The sequence below is a fragment of the Anopheles funestus genome, chromosome 3RL (genome assembly GCF_943734845.2).
Source record: "Anopheles funestus chromosome 3RL, idAnoFuneDA-416_04, whole genome shotgun sequence".
NCBI lineage: Eukaryota > Metazoa > Arthropoda > Insecta > Diptera > Culicidae > Anopheles > Anopheles funestus.
Window position 1 is genome coordinate 84,444,354 of NC_064599.1, and position 18,383 is coordinate 84,462,736.

At 38.4% G+C, this 18,383-nt stretch overlaps 1 protein-coding gene and 1 long non-coding RNA gene across 10 annotated transcripts in view; one reads left to right on the forward strand and one right to left on the reverse strand.

Moving 5' to 3' along the window:
- LOC125768451 (uncharacterized) overlaps nucleotides 1-18,383 on the forward strand; it is a 109,806-nt gene that overhangs the window by 50,438 nt on the left and 40,985 nt on the right. The gene's annotated exons all lie outside the window — the stretch shown is intronic.
- The window catches only part of LOC125768437 (fat-like cadherin-related tumor suppressor homolog), a 102,804-nt gene that overhangs the window by 3,738 nt on the left and 80,683 nt on the right, over nucleotides 1-18,383 (reverse strand). For 5 of the 7 annotated variants that reach the window (XM_049436066.1, XM_049436070.1, XM_049436068.1 and 2 more), the window contains 6 exons: nucleotides 16,410-16,433; nucleotides 11,152-11,388; nucleotides 9,235-9,435; nucleotides 8,285-8,685; nucleotides 5,812-6,265; nucleotides 10-5,628 (listed from right to left, as the gene is read on the reverse strand). In XM_049436066.1, the coding sequence (XP_049292023.1) occupies nucleotides 10-5,628; nucleotides 5,812-6,265; nucleotides 8,285-8,685; nucleotides 9,235-9,435; nucleotides 11,152-11,388; nucleotides 16,410-16,433 (6,936 nt within the window). The remainder of the gene's footprint in view (nucleotides 1-9; nucleotides 5,629-5,811; nucleotides 6,266-8,284; nucleotides 8,686-9,234; nucleotides 9,436-11,151; nucleotides 11,389-16,409; nucleotides 16,434-18,383) is intronic. The other 2 variants (XM_049436072.1, XM_049436069.1) reach the window with 1 other exon arrangement.

Here is an 18,383-nt window from a genome sequence, read left to right on the forward strand (position 1 = left end):
CATACTTACTCGGTGGAAGTAAACTCGTTTTCGGGTGCGATTCATTGCTTTCATTGCTGTGGAAGCTGGACGAGTCCGGCACTTCACTGCCAGGTACTTCCGTGATGTTGGGTAAGGGATGATGGCCCCGACCAACCCAATCAGAACAGTCCCAATGGTAGGCGGCCGTGCTACCGTGATGTGACGGATTGTCCTCGAAACTATGTGGTGGCATTAGCATCGTGGGTGAGTTTTGCGTGTGTAGTAGTCGTCCTGGGAGTACGCCTATTTGAGCAGGTTTTAGTTGCATTGGCGACACACGAAGATGAGCGCCAATATGTGGCTGCTGTTGAAGTTGTGGTTGATGCTGCTGCTGCTGCTGTTGCAGGAACGGATCGGGCGAACTACCTAGAGCAAGCCGTTTAAGATCATTATTGATTTTGTCCGTGAATGTTTGTAGCTGGATCTGTTCGGTCCACTTTTGTTTGTGTAGGGACTCAGTATCAGAAGAGTTGGCATTTGCTCCACCACTATTCAAGTTTACCATTTGCTGGGTGCAGGAGACTGTACCTTTCCGATATTCCGGAGGTACGTTTTCGAGCTCATCACCCGCCGATCCGTAGCTACGCAGAGTGTCCAAATTGTTGTACTGAAGCATCGCATTGCAATAGAATTGATCTGCCGCATTATTACTACTCGGTGTGTATGAAACTGGTCGTTGATCACGCTGTATCTCTAGGTTACTCATTTTTGATCCACGTTTGTAGCCAGATGTGTCTGATACTGGGTTCAACACGATGCCTGCATTGGCTTCATTGTTTATCTTCTCATGACGGCTAGACCGCCGTTTCTTGCGACACACACATGCTACACCCCAAACCACTACGCCCAACAACACTATTCCGATTACACCAACCGCGACGAAGAACGCCTCCGATGTCACTCTCTTAAGCGCGATGGTGAGTGCATTTGAGTTGAGTGGATCACCGCAACTCGCACCAGTCATCTCTGGCGGACATATACACCGGAAACTGCCAGATTCGTTAATACATGTGGCCCCATTTCCGCAGGGTTGCCGTTCACATTCATCGATATCAGTTTCGCAGAAAGTACCACTATAACCGTGGCACATACAGAGTGGTCCGTCATCACCCTCTTCACAAACGCCTCCATTACGACACGGATTCGGAGTACAGAACCTGCCATAATCACATCGCTTACCCGACATACGAGCTGGGCAGTCACAAGTATAGTTACCGAACCCTATTTTAGAACATTTCCCACCGTACAGGCAAGGAGATGAAGCACAAGGATTTAGATCTTCCTTACAGTACGGTCCAGAAAAGCGCGAGTGACACAAACATTCATAATTACCACCGCCTATGTCTTTACAAGAGCCACCGTTGAAGCACGGCTGCGTACCACAAACACCAAGTGGTTGAAGCACGGATGCCGCATCACAACTGAACTCAACGTTTGCAAATTGACGCAAACTGGCGACCGAACTGGCTCCTTTCATGTGCAATGGAACCGGTATCTTTGATAGCCGAATATCATCCATACAACCGAAGAAACCTCGTTGCACATCCTGGAAACCAAGTACTGTTGGATGTTGCTTTACTTCTGCGCCGAAGAAGATATCATCTGTTTGAAGATTTAAAACAGCGTTTACCCCCGGTGCGTTACCTTGTGCTACGTGTTTGCCATCTACATACAGTTTGGCACTATTTCCTTCCCGTTCCAGACGCACGTCGTGCCATAAACCATCAGAAACGAAAATACTTGACACACACACAAGACCCTCGCCGGAACCAAGGTCGAAACGATACTGGACCATTCCGTTCATGATCTCCAGAATGTTAAAGTCTATCTTGCCAGCCGAGAACATAATGTTTCCGGTCGGTTGAACCGTTCTCAACCGTAAACTCAGCGCTAGTTGATCTTCCAGATTCTTTCTAGCTATTTCTTTTTCGATTCGATAGTGTGCATAGCTTTTCCCACTGAATGATACCGGATTTCTCGGTACGTAACACGTCTCGTCGTTACACATTGTAATATCCCGGTCACACTTCGGTCCTGCGAACCCTTCCCTGCATGTGCAATGATATCCTTGGTCAGACGAATCAGGAATGCACGTTTTATAAGGTGGGCAGGGTGTTTTTGAACACTCGTTAACTGCATGCTGACACTTGTCACCTCCATATCCCTCCCGACAGACACACTCCATACGATGAGAATGCCGTGCCGAAACAAAGCTAGTCACGTCCGTCGATACAGGATGTATCACCTTTGTGTCCAACACAATCTTGTCCTCACATTCGCCATGTATGCAGAAATTAGGTAAGCACTTCGATTTGACCACCTCGTCGATCTGTAATTTCGTTGCATCCTCTATCTCTTCCAAGTTCTCGCTGATTACTCGTCGTATTTCGTCTGCAACATAAAATCCACCCGTCTGGCTGTTGCGTACAGTGAACAGTACGTCAAGATCACGACTAGCACTACGTTTTTCTCTTAGTCCATGTTCCATCGAACTTGTTACGTTAATCTGTTCCCGTCGGACGCGATGCTGTATCAGATTGAGATCATGGTCATGGTTTGGGGATTGTACGGAAATGATGATAATATCCTTGATTTTACATCCGATTGCGTTCCGCACCGAGCGGATGAAGCCTTTCCGATGACTCAACACAAACGCTTCCGGTGACACCTTCAGGAAACGTATCACAATCGCATTCGTTAGCATCTCCTCGTTGATCAGCTCGACCGAAACCTTCACGATCGTGAAGGAGGCATACTTTCCATCGGTGACGGTGACGTTGACGCGATAGTCACCAACGTCTAGCCTTGGAAAAGCATAAATCACACCATCATTTTTCGAGATGTTGAAAAGGTTCGTAGGCGAGTATAATACTCCAATCGTTGGTGAAAGCCCGTACGTGAGCGTATCGTATTGATCTTGATCTGTTGCATATACTTTACCAATTACACCACCCGGATACTCGTCCATAAAAGAGTTGATCATTATGTCGAGCGGTGTGATCACGGGAGGATACTGTGATTCTTCAATCACTTTCACCACCACATAGGTATCGGAGTAAAGCGGTGGAGTACCATTATCAAACACGCGGACCTGAAGTTGATAAGTATCCCGAATCTTACTGTTAAATCGTGTGGCAGTACGTAGAATTCCGTCCTGCTCGATTCGGAACGATCCACCTTCGTTACCTGATCTAAAGTCGAAGGTATACGGTGCTGCATTTGGAGCCGTATCAGCGTCCGTTACATCGAACTTCAACAGCGTGTGACCTATCTGTTTATCCTCCTGTACGACAGCAGTATAGTTTGGCTGTGTAAACATTGGTGGATTATCGTTAGCATCTGAAATTTCAATGTTTACCAGCACGTAAGCGGTAAGTGTTGGCACGCCATGGTCGCGTGCCTGCACCTCCAGCACATAATTCGATATCGATTCACGATCAACTGTTCCTACAACCGAAATGTAACCAGTGTCTTCTTCTATAGCAAACTGCGCCATACGATCACCTCGCTCGATCGTGTAGCTAACCCGACCGTTTTCCTCCGAGTCAAGATCATTGGCACGCACCTGCAAAATACGATCGCCACGCTGAGCATCCTCACGAATCCTTGCGTTGTACGAGTTCTGCGTAAACTGTGGATGATTGTCGTTACTGTCGGTGACCGATATATTCACCGTGGCCAAATTACTAAGTGGCGGAGTCCCACCATCCATTGCTTGGATCGTAAGGAAGTAGTCTCTTGCTCTCTCATAGTCAAGCGTGTCTGAAAGCGATAGTATGCCGGTCTTGTTATTTATGATAAATTTCCGATGTTCATTGCCACCGATAATCGAATAACTTATTTCCGCGTTGATGCCAGTGTCTTTGGAAGTGGCTAGCACCTTCAAAATTTCAGATCCTATTGCATTAATTTCTGGAACAGAAGCAAAGTAGTGTTTTGACGTAAACTCCGGCGGATTATCGTTAATGTCTTGCACGTTTATGATGAGTGCAGCCGCGTTCGAAAGTGATGGAACCCCGAGATCGATCGCACTAACGGAAAGATTGTACAGAGCCTTCAGCTCACGATCAAGCGGTTTCGCTAGTGTTACAATCCCGGATTCTGGTGCAATGCGAAAATGATCGCGATAGGAGTCCAAAAAAGCATACTTTATTTTTCGATTAATGCCAATGTCCGCATCGGTCGCGTGTATCTTCGTAACAAGTGTGCCAACTTCGGCGTCTTCTGGTAATGTTACACTGTACGGGTTCATGGAGAATTCTGGTGGATTGTCATTCAGATCGGTTATTGTCAGTTCGATTTGTGATGAACATTCCCATCCGGGATGATCACGGTCCTGTACGTGCGCCATTAGGCTGTACCGTGATTGGCTTTCCCGATCTAGTTTGCTTGACGTCTTTAGGTGTCCCGTGTCTTTGTCCAGGTTGAAATCTTCTGCTCCATTGCCAGTGAGGTAGAAACGTAGACGACTATTGGCTGATTCGTCCATATCATTGGCTAACACTTGCAATACGTGTGTGCCAGGACGGTCACCTTCACTAAGCTGTTCTCGGTAGCGATATTTTAAGCAATACGGTGGATTATCGTTTGCATCCAAAACCGTAATCGAGATGTTAGCAGTTGCTGTGTACTTGCCATCGGTCACTATCACCTTCAGTTCGTACTCGGGGATGTTCTCACGATCGAGTGCCTTCACAACGAACACCTCTCCGCTATTTTTGATTTGAAACTGTGACATCGAATCACCCGAAATTATATAGTATTCAACTGCTGTTTTCAAATCGACGTCTTTGTCCCTGGTAGCGATCTGTAACACCACAGTACCGGGAAGGGCATCCTCACTAACGCTAGCCTTGTAGTGATTCTCTTTAAATACAGGCGGGCAGTCGTTATAGTCTTTCAATCGAATAATCACCGTCGACCGAGAAGTGTGTTTCGGTTGTCCATTATCAGTAGCAAGTACCTGGAACTTGTAGTCCTCCCTTTTTTCCTTGTCCAGTGGAATTAATGTCGTTATCCAACCGGTGTACGCATCCACATCAAAGATGTTCACAATGTCACCAACGTCGGGTGATAATGCATATCGAATATCACCGTTTGAGCCAGTGTCTGCATCACGCGCAGTTAGTTTCATAATCGAGCTACCCTTTTCGATGTTCTCGGCGACTGTGAACGAGTATGGATTGCTGTCAAAGATCGGTATATTATCATTCTCGTCTTGTACGTGCAATATAATTTCTGTGACCGCCGTCAGCGGTGGGCTTGAATCTGTCTCGGCGAGAATTGCGATTAGATGTGAGTCTCGTACTTCTCGATCAAGTGTTTTCGCTAGTCTCAGCTCACCGGCATCGTTGATCGAGAATTGCGACTCTTCTAGCTCGCCTGACAGGATGCGATACTTGGCTGTTACGTTTCCGGAAAGGCGTATCCTCGTGATAATAGTGCCCGGAAGAGAACTCTCCGAAAGGAATAGTTTGCGATCTTTCTTCTCAAATAGGGGGGGATTTTCGGCAGAGCTCATAATGTAAATGTCAATTGGAACATCAGAATAGAGTGTCGGTGTGCCACCGTCGTGAGCACGTATGAAAAACTGGAACAGTTGATTCTCTGCAAATCGTATAAGTAATAAAGTGGAATGTTATATAAAAATGCATTTATGTTCCACTTGAAGATGTGTTCGTTGATTTACAATGTAATTTTTGCAAAATATAATGCAAATAAATGATCATTATCTTACAAAATAAGTATTACATCGGAAAATCATAAGTATTACATCGGAAAACGACTTACCCCATTGAACAGCACTGTTCTGCAAATACAGTCCTCCCGTATTTTCATCCACTCCGAACAGCTCCTTAATTCCACTATTTTGCGAGTCGAAGATCGAATACTTCACAACAGCATTTTGGTTATCGTCGGCGTCTACTGCTCTTACGCGATAAAACGTCGTGTTAATGGTTAAATTGCCTTGAATAAGAGTTTTATACTCCCGATACTGAAACACCGGCTGATTGTCGTTTACGTCTCCAACACGAATCCGTACCGTACTGAATCCAGCACGAGCACCTGCATCGACTGCCATTATCGGAACTTCGTAATTCATGCGTTCTTCCCGGTCAAGTTTTTTCTTCGTCAGTATTTCACCTTTCTCTTTGTCGATCGAGAAATACTCTTGCATGTCGTCGGATATGATAAAGTAAGCCACCCGACCATACTCACCAAAGTCTTTATCCGTTGCCTTAACCTTTGTAAAGTATGAAAATAAAAATTTAAATGAAAAAAGTTATATAACATGTAAAAATCCATAATGGACGTAAGAGTCCATTAAGAGAGGTTCATCTGATGTTATTAGTAGTGACAACTTCCTAGTTTATGATTCGCTTTAACTATAGAGTCAGAATAATTTGATGATCATGGATTGAATGATTTTCCAAATGGAAAAAAATTGGAAGCGAAACTAGAGTTTGAGCCAGATTTTAAAGTTTTGTTTCCAAATGTGAGCCCAATAATTAAATAAAATTTAAATAATTGGTGACGGTCGGAAGCTGAAACATTACTAGTTTCGTTGTCTAACTCGGAGAGTCTGAGACTTAGATTAATTAGAGACCACCAACGTAGGAACTGTGGAAGTAAGAAACTACATCGTACATGGAAGTTCAATAAGTGCTCAACAATAAATTAAAAATAAGCAAAATATCCATAAATAATTAGAATATTTTGAAAAATTAGAATTTGTAAATCATTTTGCACGCTTTAACTCTTGAGCGAATAATTTGGTACATTCACTGTGTTTATTTGTTAGCAAATTAAAGTATTAAATCCGTTTTCGTTTGCTAAGGAAATTTTAAAAGATTGTAACTAGGATTCAACGACATGTACAAAGAACTAATCTTAAATGATAGTAAAAATATTTACGAAACTAAAATTCAAAATTATAGAATAGAATCAATAAAAGCATAATAAATTAATGACTGCACTGCAAACATCTCTTAAGAATGATGTCGAGTAACATTTAAATTCATTTAGCTGTTTCTTCAAAACAATCATACCATTGAAGAATGATGTTTCAGTGCTGGTTACATTTTAATACCAGCGTAGAAACAGCCACTTTTGCAACGTTCAACATAAATCAGCATTTTCTCATGCGCAACTATGTGTATATTTATGTGAAGTAGGTGTTTTAAATGGTTGTAGTAGCAAAGCGATTGATGCAGAAGAATGATTACAAGTACGACTACGACTCTGACGACGACGACGACGTATGACTTAATTGCCTCCAATTTGCATTCCTATTTTCTGCTGGTAAACTTTCGTACAACAGTCCCAATGCTGATGTCGGTTTTGGATGCAAGGTTCAGGGAAAACAATACATACATACATACATACATACATACATACATACATACATACATACATACATACATAGATACGCCCACATGATTCATGCTTTGAGATTCATTTCAGTATTAGAATCCCTTCAGTATTAGAAGCTAGTATTTTTGTTAAAGCAAAACGGTTTGTGGACTAATCGGTTTGTGCAAATGGTTTGTAGTGAACACCACTATTAAATTGCTGAATAGGTTTAGGTACACGGAAGAAGTTAATGTTGTTTCTACTTCGTAATCTTTACTCACACATGGTATACAGATTAAGGTTGTAACTTTAAAAAAATTACCATTAATCTTTAATCTTTAGGTGTATATTGTATTACCATTAAGTTTGCCACTTCCATTCCATGATTTAATGAAACATAATGAATCGTTCCTAATCCCAAAATCAATCATAAAATATTTGGAACAAAAAACTAATATGTGTTCTTTATTTGAATGTTATCTTGAAAGCGTTTAAGACTTTTATCAGGACTAATTTTACGTCAGTCGTCATCCTTGGTCAGTCCTTACTACGAGGGAATGGGAGCGAATGGTATATGATACCTGGTCCTGTCGTGTGGAACCGTTAATTACATACACCACCAGCCCGTCTCAAATAATTTTATATTTTATGAATTTTATTTGAGCAGATAAAGTTCAGACTTTACGAAGGAAACGCATAATGCTTTCGCTGTTCTAATTTGTGTTAGGAACTTTTCACATAATGCAAACCAAAAGTTTTTCATTCTGCGAATAAAGAGATTTGTAAGCAAGCACCAACACAAGTGTATAGAGATGACCTAAGGTATGGTACTCGCAAATGAGATACACCCCGGGGAGCATGTTTTTCGGGAAACCTTCCCCGATGTATATATGTAGCGATAGATCCTTACCGTCGTCACGAGCCGCCCGGCTAGCTGATTCTCGTCTACTTTCGTTTCGTAGAACATGTGCTCGAACACAGGATTGTGCAGATTGGCCGGCAGAATCGTGATTTTGACACGTGTGAAGCTCGTGTATACACCATCGGTTACTGATACGTTCAAGATAGAAACATGCTTCTCGGCGAAATTCTGCATGTTGACCAGCAGGATGATACCGCTGACCGGATCGATGCTGTACGTCTGCAGCTCGTTGCCTTGGGCAATTGTGTACACTAGTCGGTCATGATCAATGTAATCCGGATCGGAAGCTGTGACTACGGTTACAAACTGACCGCGGGAGGCATGCTCGGAAAGAACGCACGAATAGGAAGGTTGTTCAAATTTCGGTGGGTTATCGTTCATATCCATTACTAGATTGAAGGAAGGGAAAAAGATAAATAATTGGAATTTTTAAATGTTTCAAATGCTGCAAGGTACCATGAAGGTATTGATTACGGCGTAAATTTCAATAGCAACCTATTAATAGATTGATTGATTAATAGATTGTTGTACACTCGAACATTTACCGAATTTAGCCCTTTGCCGCAAAAGTTTGCCTACCCCTGATATATAGTATAACGATTGTTTCGTATGAGGAACAAATCGTTGGATGAAAACATTATTAAATGACGTTATATCCAAAATTTAAAGGTCAAGTAAAACGTGTTTCATGTGTTGATGGTGTTGTGTTTCATATGTTGAAAGGCATGCAAGCTCTCTCTTTTCGAGATTTGCATCTATACATAAATTGTTTCGTCTATTGAACGACAAATTTAGTTTGGTATAATTTAATCTCCTATTAAATTAGTTTAGATGTTCTATCAGCAAAAACATTATCTCTCAAGCAATAGTGTGGTTGATTGGTATTCACTGAAGTGTCCGCAAGCTATACCAAATCAAAACAAATTGTGTCACCTTACCTGAAACCCAAACATGTGCTGTTGAACTTAGACTCGGTACACCCTTGTCCGATGCGACAACGGTAAAGTGATGATGGCTAAGCGTTTCGTGGTCGAGTGATTTCTTCAGATAAATTACTCCGTCAATTGGATCCATATGGAAGTGTTCGGAGGTGTTTTTGGAATCCGTCTGGAGTGCATAGTTGATTACCTGATTGATACCTGGGAGTGAAAGAAAGTGAAGAAATCGGGTTAGTAATTTGTAACCGCTGCCGACATGTTTAATTAAAGGGATGTACATATAAAGCACAGAGAATGACTGCGGTTGGTAGGTCTGTGTCAAATAAAACGGTTTTAAGAATCCTTTAGCAGTTCCCTTTGTGTTGTATCTGTGCGAAGTCGGTAGAAGGTTCGTGTATTTTTCTTTCTCTGTTTTGTGTTCTATGTACATAACGACGCCTAGAACCGACGGAAACTCTTTTCAACAAACGACAATCACAGCATTGGTCTCCTTACTCCCATTTCGTAAGCATACAGATTCTCAAGTACTACCTCGGAAGACGTTCATGCACGTAATGGCGGTGCGTGGTCGAGTGTGTCTTTTTTCGTTTCTGTATCCTATTCTGATTGCGGCATTACGCGTTCGAGAGTTATGGTTCTAGTTCTCATTAGATAAGTACCCGGAACACCAGAAGTACACCGACATGTCAATGAGGCTCCTGCTACTTGAGCGATAATGATGATATACAGCAATTAAAAAAGTTAAAGAAACTGTCGCAAAGATTGTTCAGAATGTTTAGAAACGAAAACGATAGCTAACAACAAATATAGCTAAATGACTAACATGCACTTTCAAAATCGAATATATAACATTGACCCAATGATTGATATTTTACTTATCCAGCGCTACCTGCATTTTGTAGCAATTATTTTACGGCGACTATAAGGAACCATGTATTTGTGAAAAAGATCAAGCAAGTATCCATTAAGAAATACTAATATGCGGATTCAGTACTCAAATGGGAAAGATGGAGACATTCTGAATTCTGTTCAAGTTTATTTAGAGTTTCTCGAAGTACATCAGATATGAGAACAAACTATGCTTTGGATGTCTTGCAAACTGAAATCGATTATGTTTAAGGTTTTCTCGACTGACACATTGAAATTCCTTATTTTGCTCGAGCAAGTATAACATGAAAAGAATCCAGAATTGGATCTAACATTCTCACTTGAGTTTGAAAACCCTGAAACTAATTGAGATTATTCTGTTCTGTGATTTTTCTATTCTACTTTGAATTCTTTGGATCTTACCCACCGCTTGTTATAAGCACAGATTGCAGTAACAATTACAATGTTCGTTAAAAATAGCATAGGTATACTAGAAGTATAAGATTCGATTTTACATATCTTATACTTTCCTTTTCGTATGGATAAAAAAAAGAAAATAAAAAATCAATAATCCGACATTTGCTAAATCTATGAAAACGTTGTAATTGACGTTAATAACCGACGATACTGACCACACAGACACGGGAAAATGCCAATCAAAAAGCAGACTGTTCTTTCCGGTCATCATTTTGAACCAAAATGCTCATCAATCATTGTGAGACAAAAAATTACATTCAGGTTTATGAACTGATTTTTGATTGTACATGGCGACATGATGCGACGAAAATTCCCTTTTGTAGGAACACTTCTTCCTGTTTTTTTGTTTCCGAAGAATAATGGTAGCCTCTGATTTTGATTTTAGAGTTCACGTTTGATAAATGAAGGTCATGTGCTAAAAAACGATGAAATGCTCGTGAAAATTCCGACGAAAGTAAAACACCGCGAAGTTCAATATCTCTTGCTGTTATTTTTTTTATGCATATGGATATACTGAATATACGAAAATCTCTTGGATACAATATACTCAGGACATTTCTTAATTTTACTTACCGGTGTCGTTATCCTTTGCTTGCACCTTCAGGATAGCCGTTCCAAAGGGCGCCCGTTCAGATACGGTGATATTGTAGCTGTCCTGCTCGATTTCCGGTGGACTGTCATTGACGTCCTGAACTAGAACTGATACAGGTACCTCAGCCGACACGCCAGAAACGCTGTCTGTGGCTCTAATTAAAAGTTCATAACTCTGACGCCGCTCGTAGTCTAGCTCGTCCACGACGTAAATTGCACCTGGGGATGTTACATGCCGTGGTTTGGGAATTTTATTACATCCAGGAGAATGTTGGTTCGTGGTTGTAAAGAAGATATCATCACCATCGTCACCATTACCACCATCACCGTCATCGTGGATATTGTGGAATTCGATTCACCAGTAAGCAACCGGGACGAACCAGGAACGGAATGAGAAAAGACGAAAGGAAACAGCAAAAGAAACAAATTAAATATTAGGTTTATATTTGTTGCAAAAATACACATTTCCAAAATATGATTATTTGCAGTCTGACTTTTAGTAGATAATTTCAAGATGCTCATTGTGTGAAGCAAGGTGCAGTACGTGTTCATGCCACTTTGTAAGCTATAACATAAAACAACCATTTCAGAACATGCTGGATCTGGTCAAAAGTGGAGGAGGGAATTTTTTAATGGTGGATAGCGTTTTATGGGAAAAATGATGCGTTAAAAAAACAAAAGAAAAAAAAGATGTCAAACAGTTGACTAAGAGCGAGATCAAATATGCACAATGAATACGTTATGTAAATCTCCTCCCTGTTTTCTCCGAAACATGTAAATATAAATTTTTACATTTCTGATTGCAGAAGCAGTTTAATTTTGCTTCGACATTAATCATATCCTTTGATGTAGAAGGAAGTTTAAGCATATCGCATTCGCATCGTGACGGTACGGAAAGTATGTGGAAGTTATTACAGTTAATATTATGCTTTTTTATAATAATATCCTCTATTTAATATAACATTTTCTGTTAGTTGCAATACCGGGAAAATTGGGTACCTGTATTTTTGACTTTGCACCAATCAGCGAAATTATTCGTCTGTTTTATCATTACAGTGTGTTTTATCAGAGTGCGAGAAAAACATCCCAAAGAGAAAAAACACAGATTTTTTACTGGTGTAGTCTACATTAAAATGCCGATTAAATCTCGTATGGAGGGTTTTTCAACTAGTTGCCAATTTAACTGATTAACTCATATAAGTTAATTCAAACTTTTAAACAGTTTGCTTTGTTTTGGGTTTCTTTTGCTTTGGAACATTTATCAATATTGATTGTCATTATTGTCATGTCAACACCGCAATAATTTTTGTTTGAAATGCAATATTTTGTACATGTATAATTTCGGCATAAGAATGGCAGAATCAAATAAATACATATTCACGTTATAAAATAACAGCCAGCCAAACATATTCGATGTGGTTGTTTTGTCACGAAATTAAATAAATATATTCTTTATAAAACATATACATATTATTCTGTGTGACAATCTCTATGCGTTCTTATCGAGTAACATGAATTTGTTCATGATTATGTGTGAAAGTTCCAAGCATCTAATATGCTTTTAAATGAAAGACTTCACTGGTTTCCGTGTGCGCATTTTTACATCTTTACATGCGATAAATTTCAGGCAGTAAACAATGAGAATACACCTTGTACATATATAACCCCATATCTCCTTTGTCAATATACCGCGATTTGCATTCACGCGTTAACATTTTTATAAAATAGATCAATTTCGGTACGATGAACGCGTACACTGTTAGCGAATCGGGAAAGTCAATTCCAAGGATATTAAACTCACACAATGGCGGTGGTGGTGGATAGAGCTTTTTCTGTCATTGAGTGTATGCTGGATAGGCTGAGAATTATATTGCGTCGGTGATTTAATCTTAATCCGAGTAGAGGTTTATGCAGGCTTCACTGTATTTCTGGGTGATAACAATTGGGATTTACACGAACTATAACGCAACAGATTCTGTTAGTTCACCAATAGTTTATTATCGATTCAAGCTACATTTGCTACAATTGCCTTGAACCACAGTTGCTTCAAATTAAAATCGATAGCACTAGGAAGTTGAACATGTGTAGGATATTAGACCTCTAAATGCGTATACGTGCTGTATCGAAGAGATGAGACATTAAAACAGTTTGTTTGACTTAGAAACGTTTTCTCATCACATGTTTTGTTACATATCAGCCATTTCAGGCCCTTTAGGCAAATAAATTAAATTAAGCGTGAAATTAAAAACATTAATCTAACTTTAACAACAAAGCAATTAACTTGATAGATGATTAGTAGAATTTTTTTGAAAGAGTTAACAGCAATAGTGTTTTATGTTATTAAACAGTGTTAAAAAGTGCCTACATTTTCCATGTTATAAATATAAGAACGGATTTGATCAAGAGGAGCAAAGAGTTGTTGTTGAATTGTTTTTACGAAGCTTTTTTTTATTCGTCTCTCAACCAGGAGCGAAGAGTGTCCGAAAGAATAGGAGAAATCGAGAGTCAGCCGCTTCGCCAATTATAGTTGTGTAGGTGTGTCGTGATAACGAAACGATTACGAAGAGATGATGATAATGAGCTAAGGAAAACCTGTGATCAGTAACGATCGGATAGCAATACGTTTGTGTCGTGCTTGCTGTAAAGCGGCGTCTTTTCTTTGTACACAAAAATTGTGCAAGACATTTTTTTGGGTACCAAAAAGTGATGTTTCAGCTCTAACGGTATCGTGTTGATCTTGGTTAAGCGATAACAAGATTTGTTCCATCTAGCTCTTACTGTATGTTCTTGCGTTCTTACTGTAACATTAAAGTTATCATTGTAGTCACCGTAGTTTGCTGCACGCTACGCCGGAGGGTACGTGTGTGGGTGTGAGGAAATTTATATTCAGCGCGTGTACTAAGCATGCAAATTATTTACATTTGTGTTGGGCTGGACATTTCGCCAACGATTTTTATCATAAAACCATGCCCTAAACCTGTGGTGTTTGTTGTTTTTCTTTCGTAACCTCCATGTTAGCTTTGGCCTGTTTATAAAATTTTGAAAAAAAAACTTTCAGTATATGTTGTGGAAAGCGGCTCCCATCCATTGTGCTCGTGTTGGTTTTTGTTTGGTGAATAAAGTTTCTATTGTGTAGATATCTATTTTTCAATAAGCTTATTGCTTATTGCGTGAATTCTTTTAATTTAAAAAGGGGCCCAGTGTCGGCGAGTGTGGTGATTTAAATGTCCTAAAGCGCATTGATGTGTGCATGTGATTTGTGTTCAGAAAAAATGTAGTGTTGTTTGTGTTTTTTTTTGAAAAAAGTGATATTTATTTTTTAATGAAATTATTGCTTTTTGCTTAAATTTTTTTTTTGGCCAGTGTACGTAAGTGTGGTGTCATAAATGTGCCAAAGTGAATTGAAGTGTGTATGTGTGTATCGTTTTTTTCGTCAAGAAAAGGTATGTCTATTTTCTAGTTATGTCATGAAAAAGTTCTGTCTATTGTGTTTTCACAATATGGTAAAAAAAACTTCATGTTATCTGCTCTACTGTATCCGATTAAAAGCGAAAAGCTCGATTTGCCAACAACACAACTCAACAAGGGAACTAACGCCACTACAAAATAAATAAGTTAATAACATGACTGCGAGTGGATGTCACGGTCCATCTTCTATTCATAAAAGCTAGACAGCAGAGAAAACGGGCTTCTGGGTGCGTTCTACAGATTGAAGCTTTGAGAATGTCACAGTTTGGGTTTGCATATTTCAACCCTTTGCCTGAATGTTTGATAAAAGTTTGATTTATATATTTATTTTTTGTTTTAATATTTGTGCGAGATTAAACCAACACCTTTATGATGTTTGTTCTCTAATTAGAACCATGTATGTTGTGTATGTATGTATACACACTATCTGTTAAAAACTTTTCTTTTATTTTTTCCTCAATGTTTCAATGTTTATTTATTGTATGTAAATATGTATGCTAATACAAATTTTATAAAAAAAAATTAGAACCAACAACATGGTTGAACGGCAAGTTTGAAGTAACACATTAAACCATACAGGATATATAAAACTGGTTGATGCTTGCTACAATAGTAAAATAATATTGTATCATACGGAATATCCATTCAGCACACACGCAGAATTTCAAAAGACATGAAATGGGTTGGGATTATTGAAACAACGTCACAACAACAAGCCAATTGTGCTTTCAGAGAGTTTTTGGTTTCAATTCGGAACACTGTAAACATAATATGTTTATAAAATAAAGCAAAAATTGCTCTGTTTCCCTTGTAAACAGCTATACAAAACTGCGTTAAAACCATCCGTTTTTAAATGGATTGCATTTAAAGTTTTTATACAATCGCTTGAATTACTTGTTGATACCTCAAGATCCTTTTATTCACAATTAATACATAAGCTACGAATGAATGTTCCAATCTTTAAAATTGTACATGGGAAATAACACATATGCGACGAAAGTATCGTTGTAAGCGATTTTCTAACATAAATTTTTTTTGGCCTAACGTTTCACTATTTGCGGTTCGAAATCCACCGGCACCTAGTCTTGTGTAAGATAGAGAAAGTTCAGTTCGAATTTCATACCAAATTTGGAATCTAAACTATGAAGTTGAAAACACTACATAAGATAACACTGTATGAAATCATTTACCACCACTGTAACCACAAATGCATAAGCTTACTTTGTACATAATACATAACAGCTGCATAAACATAATACATTATTGGTTGACGACATTATAAATAAAATTAACTTTGGTGAACGCGTCCGATACGTATAAATTTGAGCCGAAAAATTTTTGGTGTAAAACAAATGGCAGATTTTATTATTCTGTTATTATTAAACAAATATTATTCGATGTTAAATCATAGATGAATAGATATCGAACACATTTAATGACAACAGAATGACAATATGAATATACTTTATATATGTTTTAACTAAGGCAAGCTAATTTAAGAGGGGGGAAATAATATTGCATATTTGCATCACGCATCCGGACTTGTGCATCATTCATAGCGAATTGGTGTGCAGGTGAACACTTTGGTAAGCATATTAGTTCGTTGTGATGATACATTAGGATCATGATGAGTGAAAGAAAAGGGTACACATGTGAATAATACACGACACAAACTTAAACACAACACAACGACAGATAAAATACATTGACGTAACACGAATAGTGAGATTTGATGCAATGCTCTTTTTTGTTTCCTGTTTTATGATACTCACATGGCCCGTTGGTACTGTCCGGAGCTTGAGCGCGGACATAATGATGTGAAGAAGAATGACAAAGGAGTAAGAAAAATATAAAAAACACAATATTCATTTCAAAGAATGCGGAGAAAAATATGTTGTTGATGAAAATTCAATCTTAGCTTTCCTTTCTACGATATAACATATCTTGTCCATTTAAGAAATGCGAAACAAACAGCGTCCTAATGCATTCACTCGGAGCACGTCGAAGCGATAGATGAATTTTATTTACATATCCACTATTTTGCAAAATATCTTTGTAAGCTCGAAATAGCTATTAAAGCAATATTGGATTTTTACTACCATCGTAGTTAGGAGAAATGTTATCAATGATTTAAAAAACATATTCCACCGAATTGATATAGAAAAAAAATTGATAATGGAAATGGTAATTGATATGGAAAAGCGAAGGACGACGTTTAATAAACATAGGTCAACGCAAAAGCGTTGAAATGACAACTCTAGTTGAATATCACTGTATCATGACTCGTATTGTAATATACAGGATTTGATCTCTCAAAGGTATCTTGACAAAAAAAGAAATTGTTATTTTTCTCTTTTGCCAACCTAAAAAAATGGGGTTATATTTCTCTTGCTTGGAATGCATTGTCACAAGGTTTGGCTCATTTGGAGGAAAACAGCAAAAATTCTTTCACATGTAGTCATACAATCGGAAATCTGACTAGATTGTATTCTGTTGTACTAGTTCATTATACCTTAATTTGAATAATCGATTACAATAAATTTAGACGAATATTTAAAGAACAGGTACAAATTAATATCAAATTTATATCATTTATAAAAAGTTTTATAAATTTACGTTATTATTATTTCAATTGTTTATTTGGTATGTATAAATATAAAATCGACATTCTGATGATAAGATGCTGAAAAAAATTAAGAGACCTTTAGGATTTAATATGTATTCTTCCAATGGTTAATGTAACGGTGGGTGTTAAGGCCGCGATGTCTAGGGGGATTATATGATCGATTGCCTCAGGCGATAATACATGAAACTCACTTTAATTTGTTCGAACTAAAAATTCCAAAAATAGCTATTCCTAATACGGCAAAAAATTATAGCAACTCATTTTACAAAGGCGGTATGGACTACTAAAAATATTTTTCCCATACATGAATATAAATTTCTCATCAATATCGACAGTCACATAAATCGTGTTTTTCTTCTTAAATCGCTGTTCCAATCACGGATCGATACAATACGCTTTCTTCTCGTCTAGGTCTACATTCATTCTAGTGTCGTTTGGTCACTAGAACCACTTGCCAATGTGATTCATTTTACCTTTTATCAAGTAGAGTTCTTCCTATTACACGTGAGGGATGATATTCTTGAGCCACATCATTGGAGTAGGTTGCACAATCAAGCTCTAAACAATTTAAAGCCAAAACGGCGGAAAGCTTGGATGATTGTGTTTTGATCGGTTCTGGTACGGCTGGGTGAAGCAACTTAACCGGAAAATAAGACGTTCGTTCGTTACGGAATCACGAACAAAGTCCACTAGCCTGATGCGACTGGTGCGTATGTATGTCTGTCTATACAAAATCATGGTTTCTAGTAGTTTGAGTGCTTATTAAGTTATTTAAAGGGAGAAAACATAATCTTGCAAAACGAAAACAAAGGGAAAAGCAAAGATTGCAGCAATTTTTTTTTCCCTCGAATAAACTTCCTTTGCACTCAACAGTACGGACATATGCAATGAAAATGCTTAGTTCTACTTGATTTAAGTGTAGTAACAAACTGAAGAATAATAAAAACAATGTTGATAAGATTGGTAAATTTATATACATAATATCTCTTACACATTGTATAAGCATCGACATTCAATCGAACATTATTGCTAAAGTATTGTAGACAAAGTTTACAGCATAATAACTTTTCCGAAACAATATAATTCGATTGACATGAAAAATGTACTGGAAAATAATTTG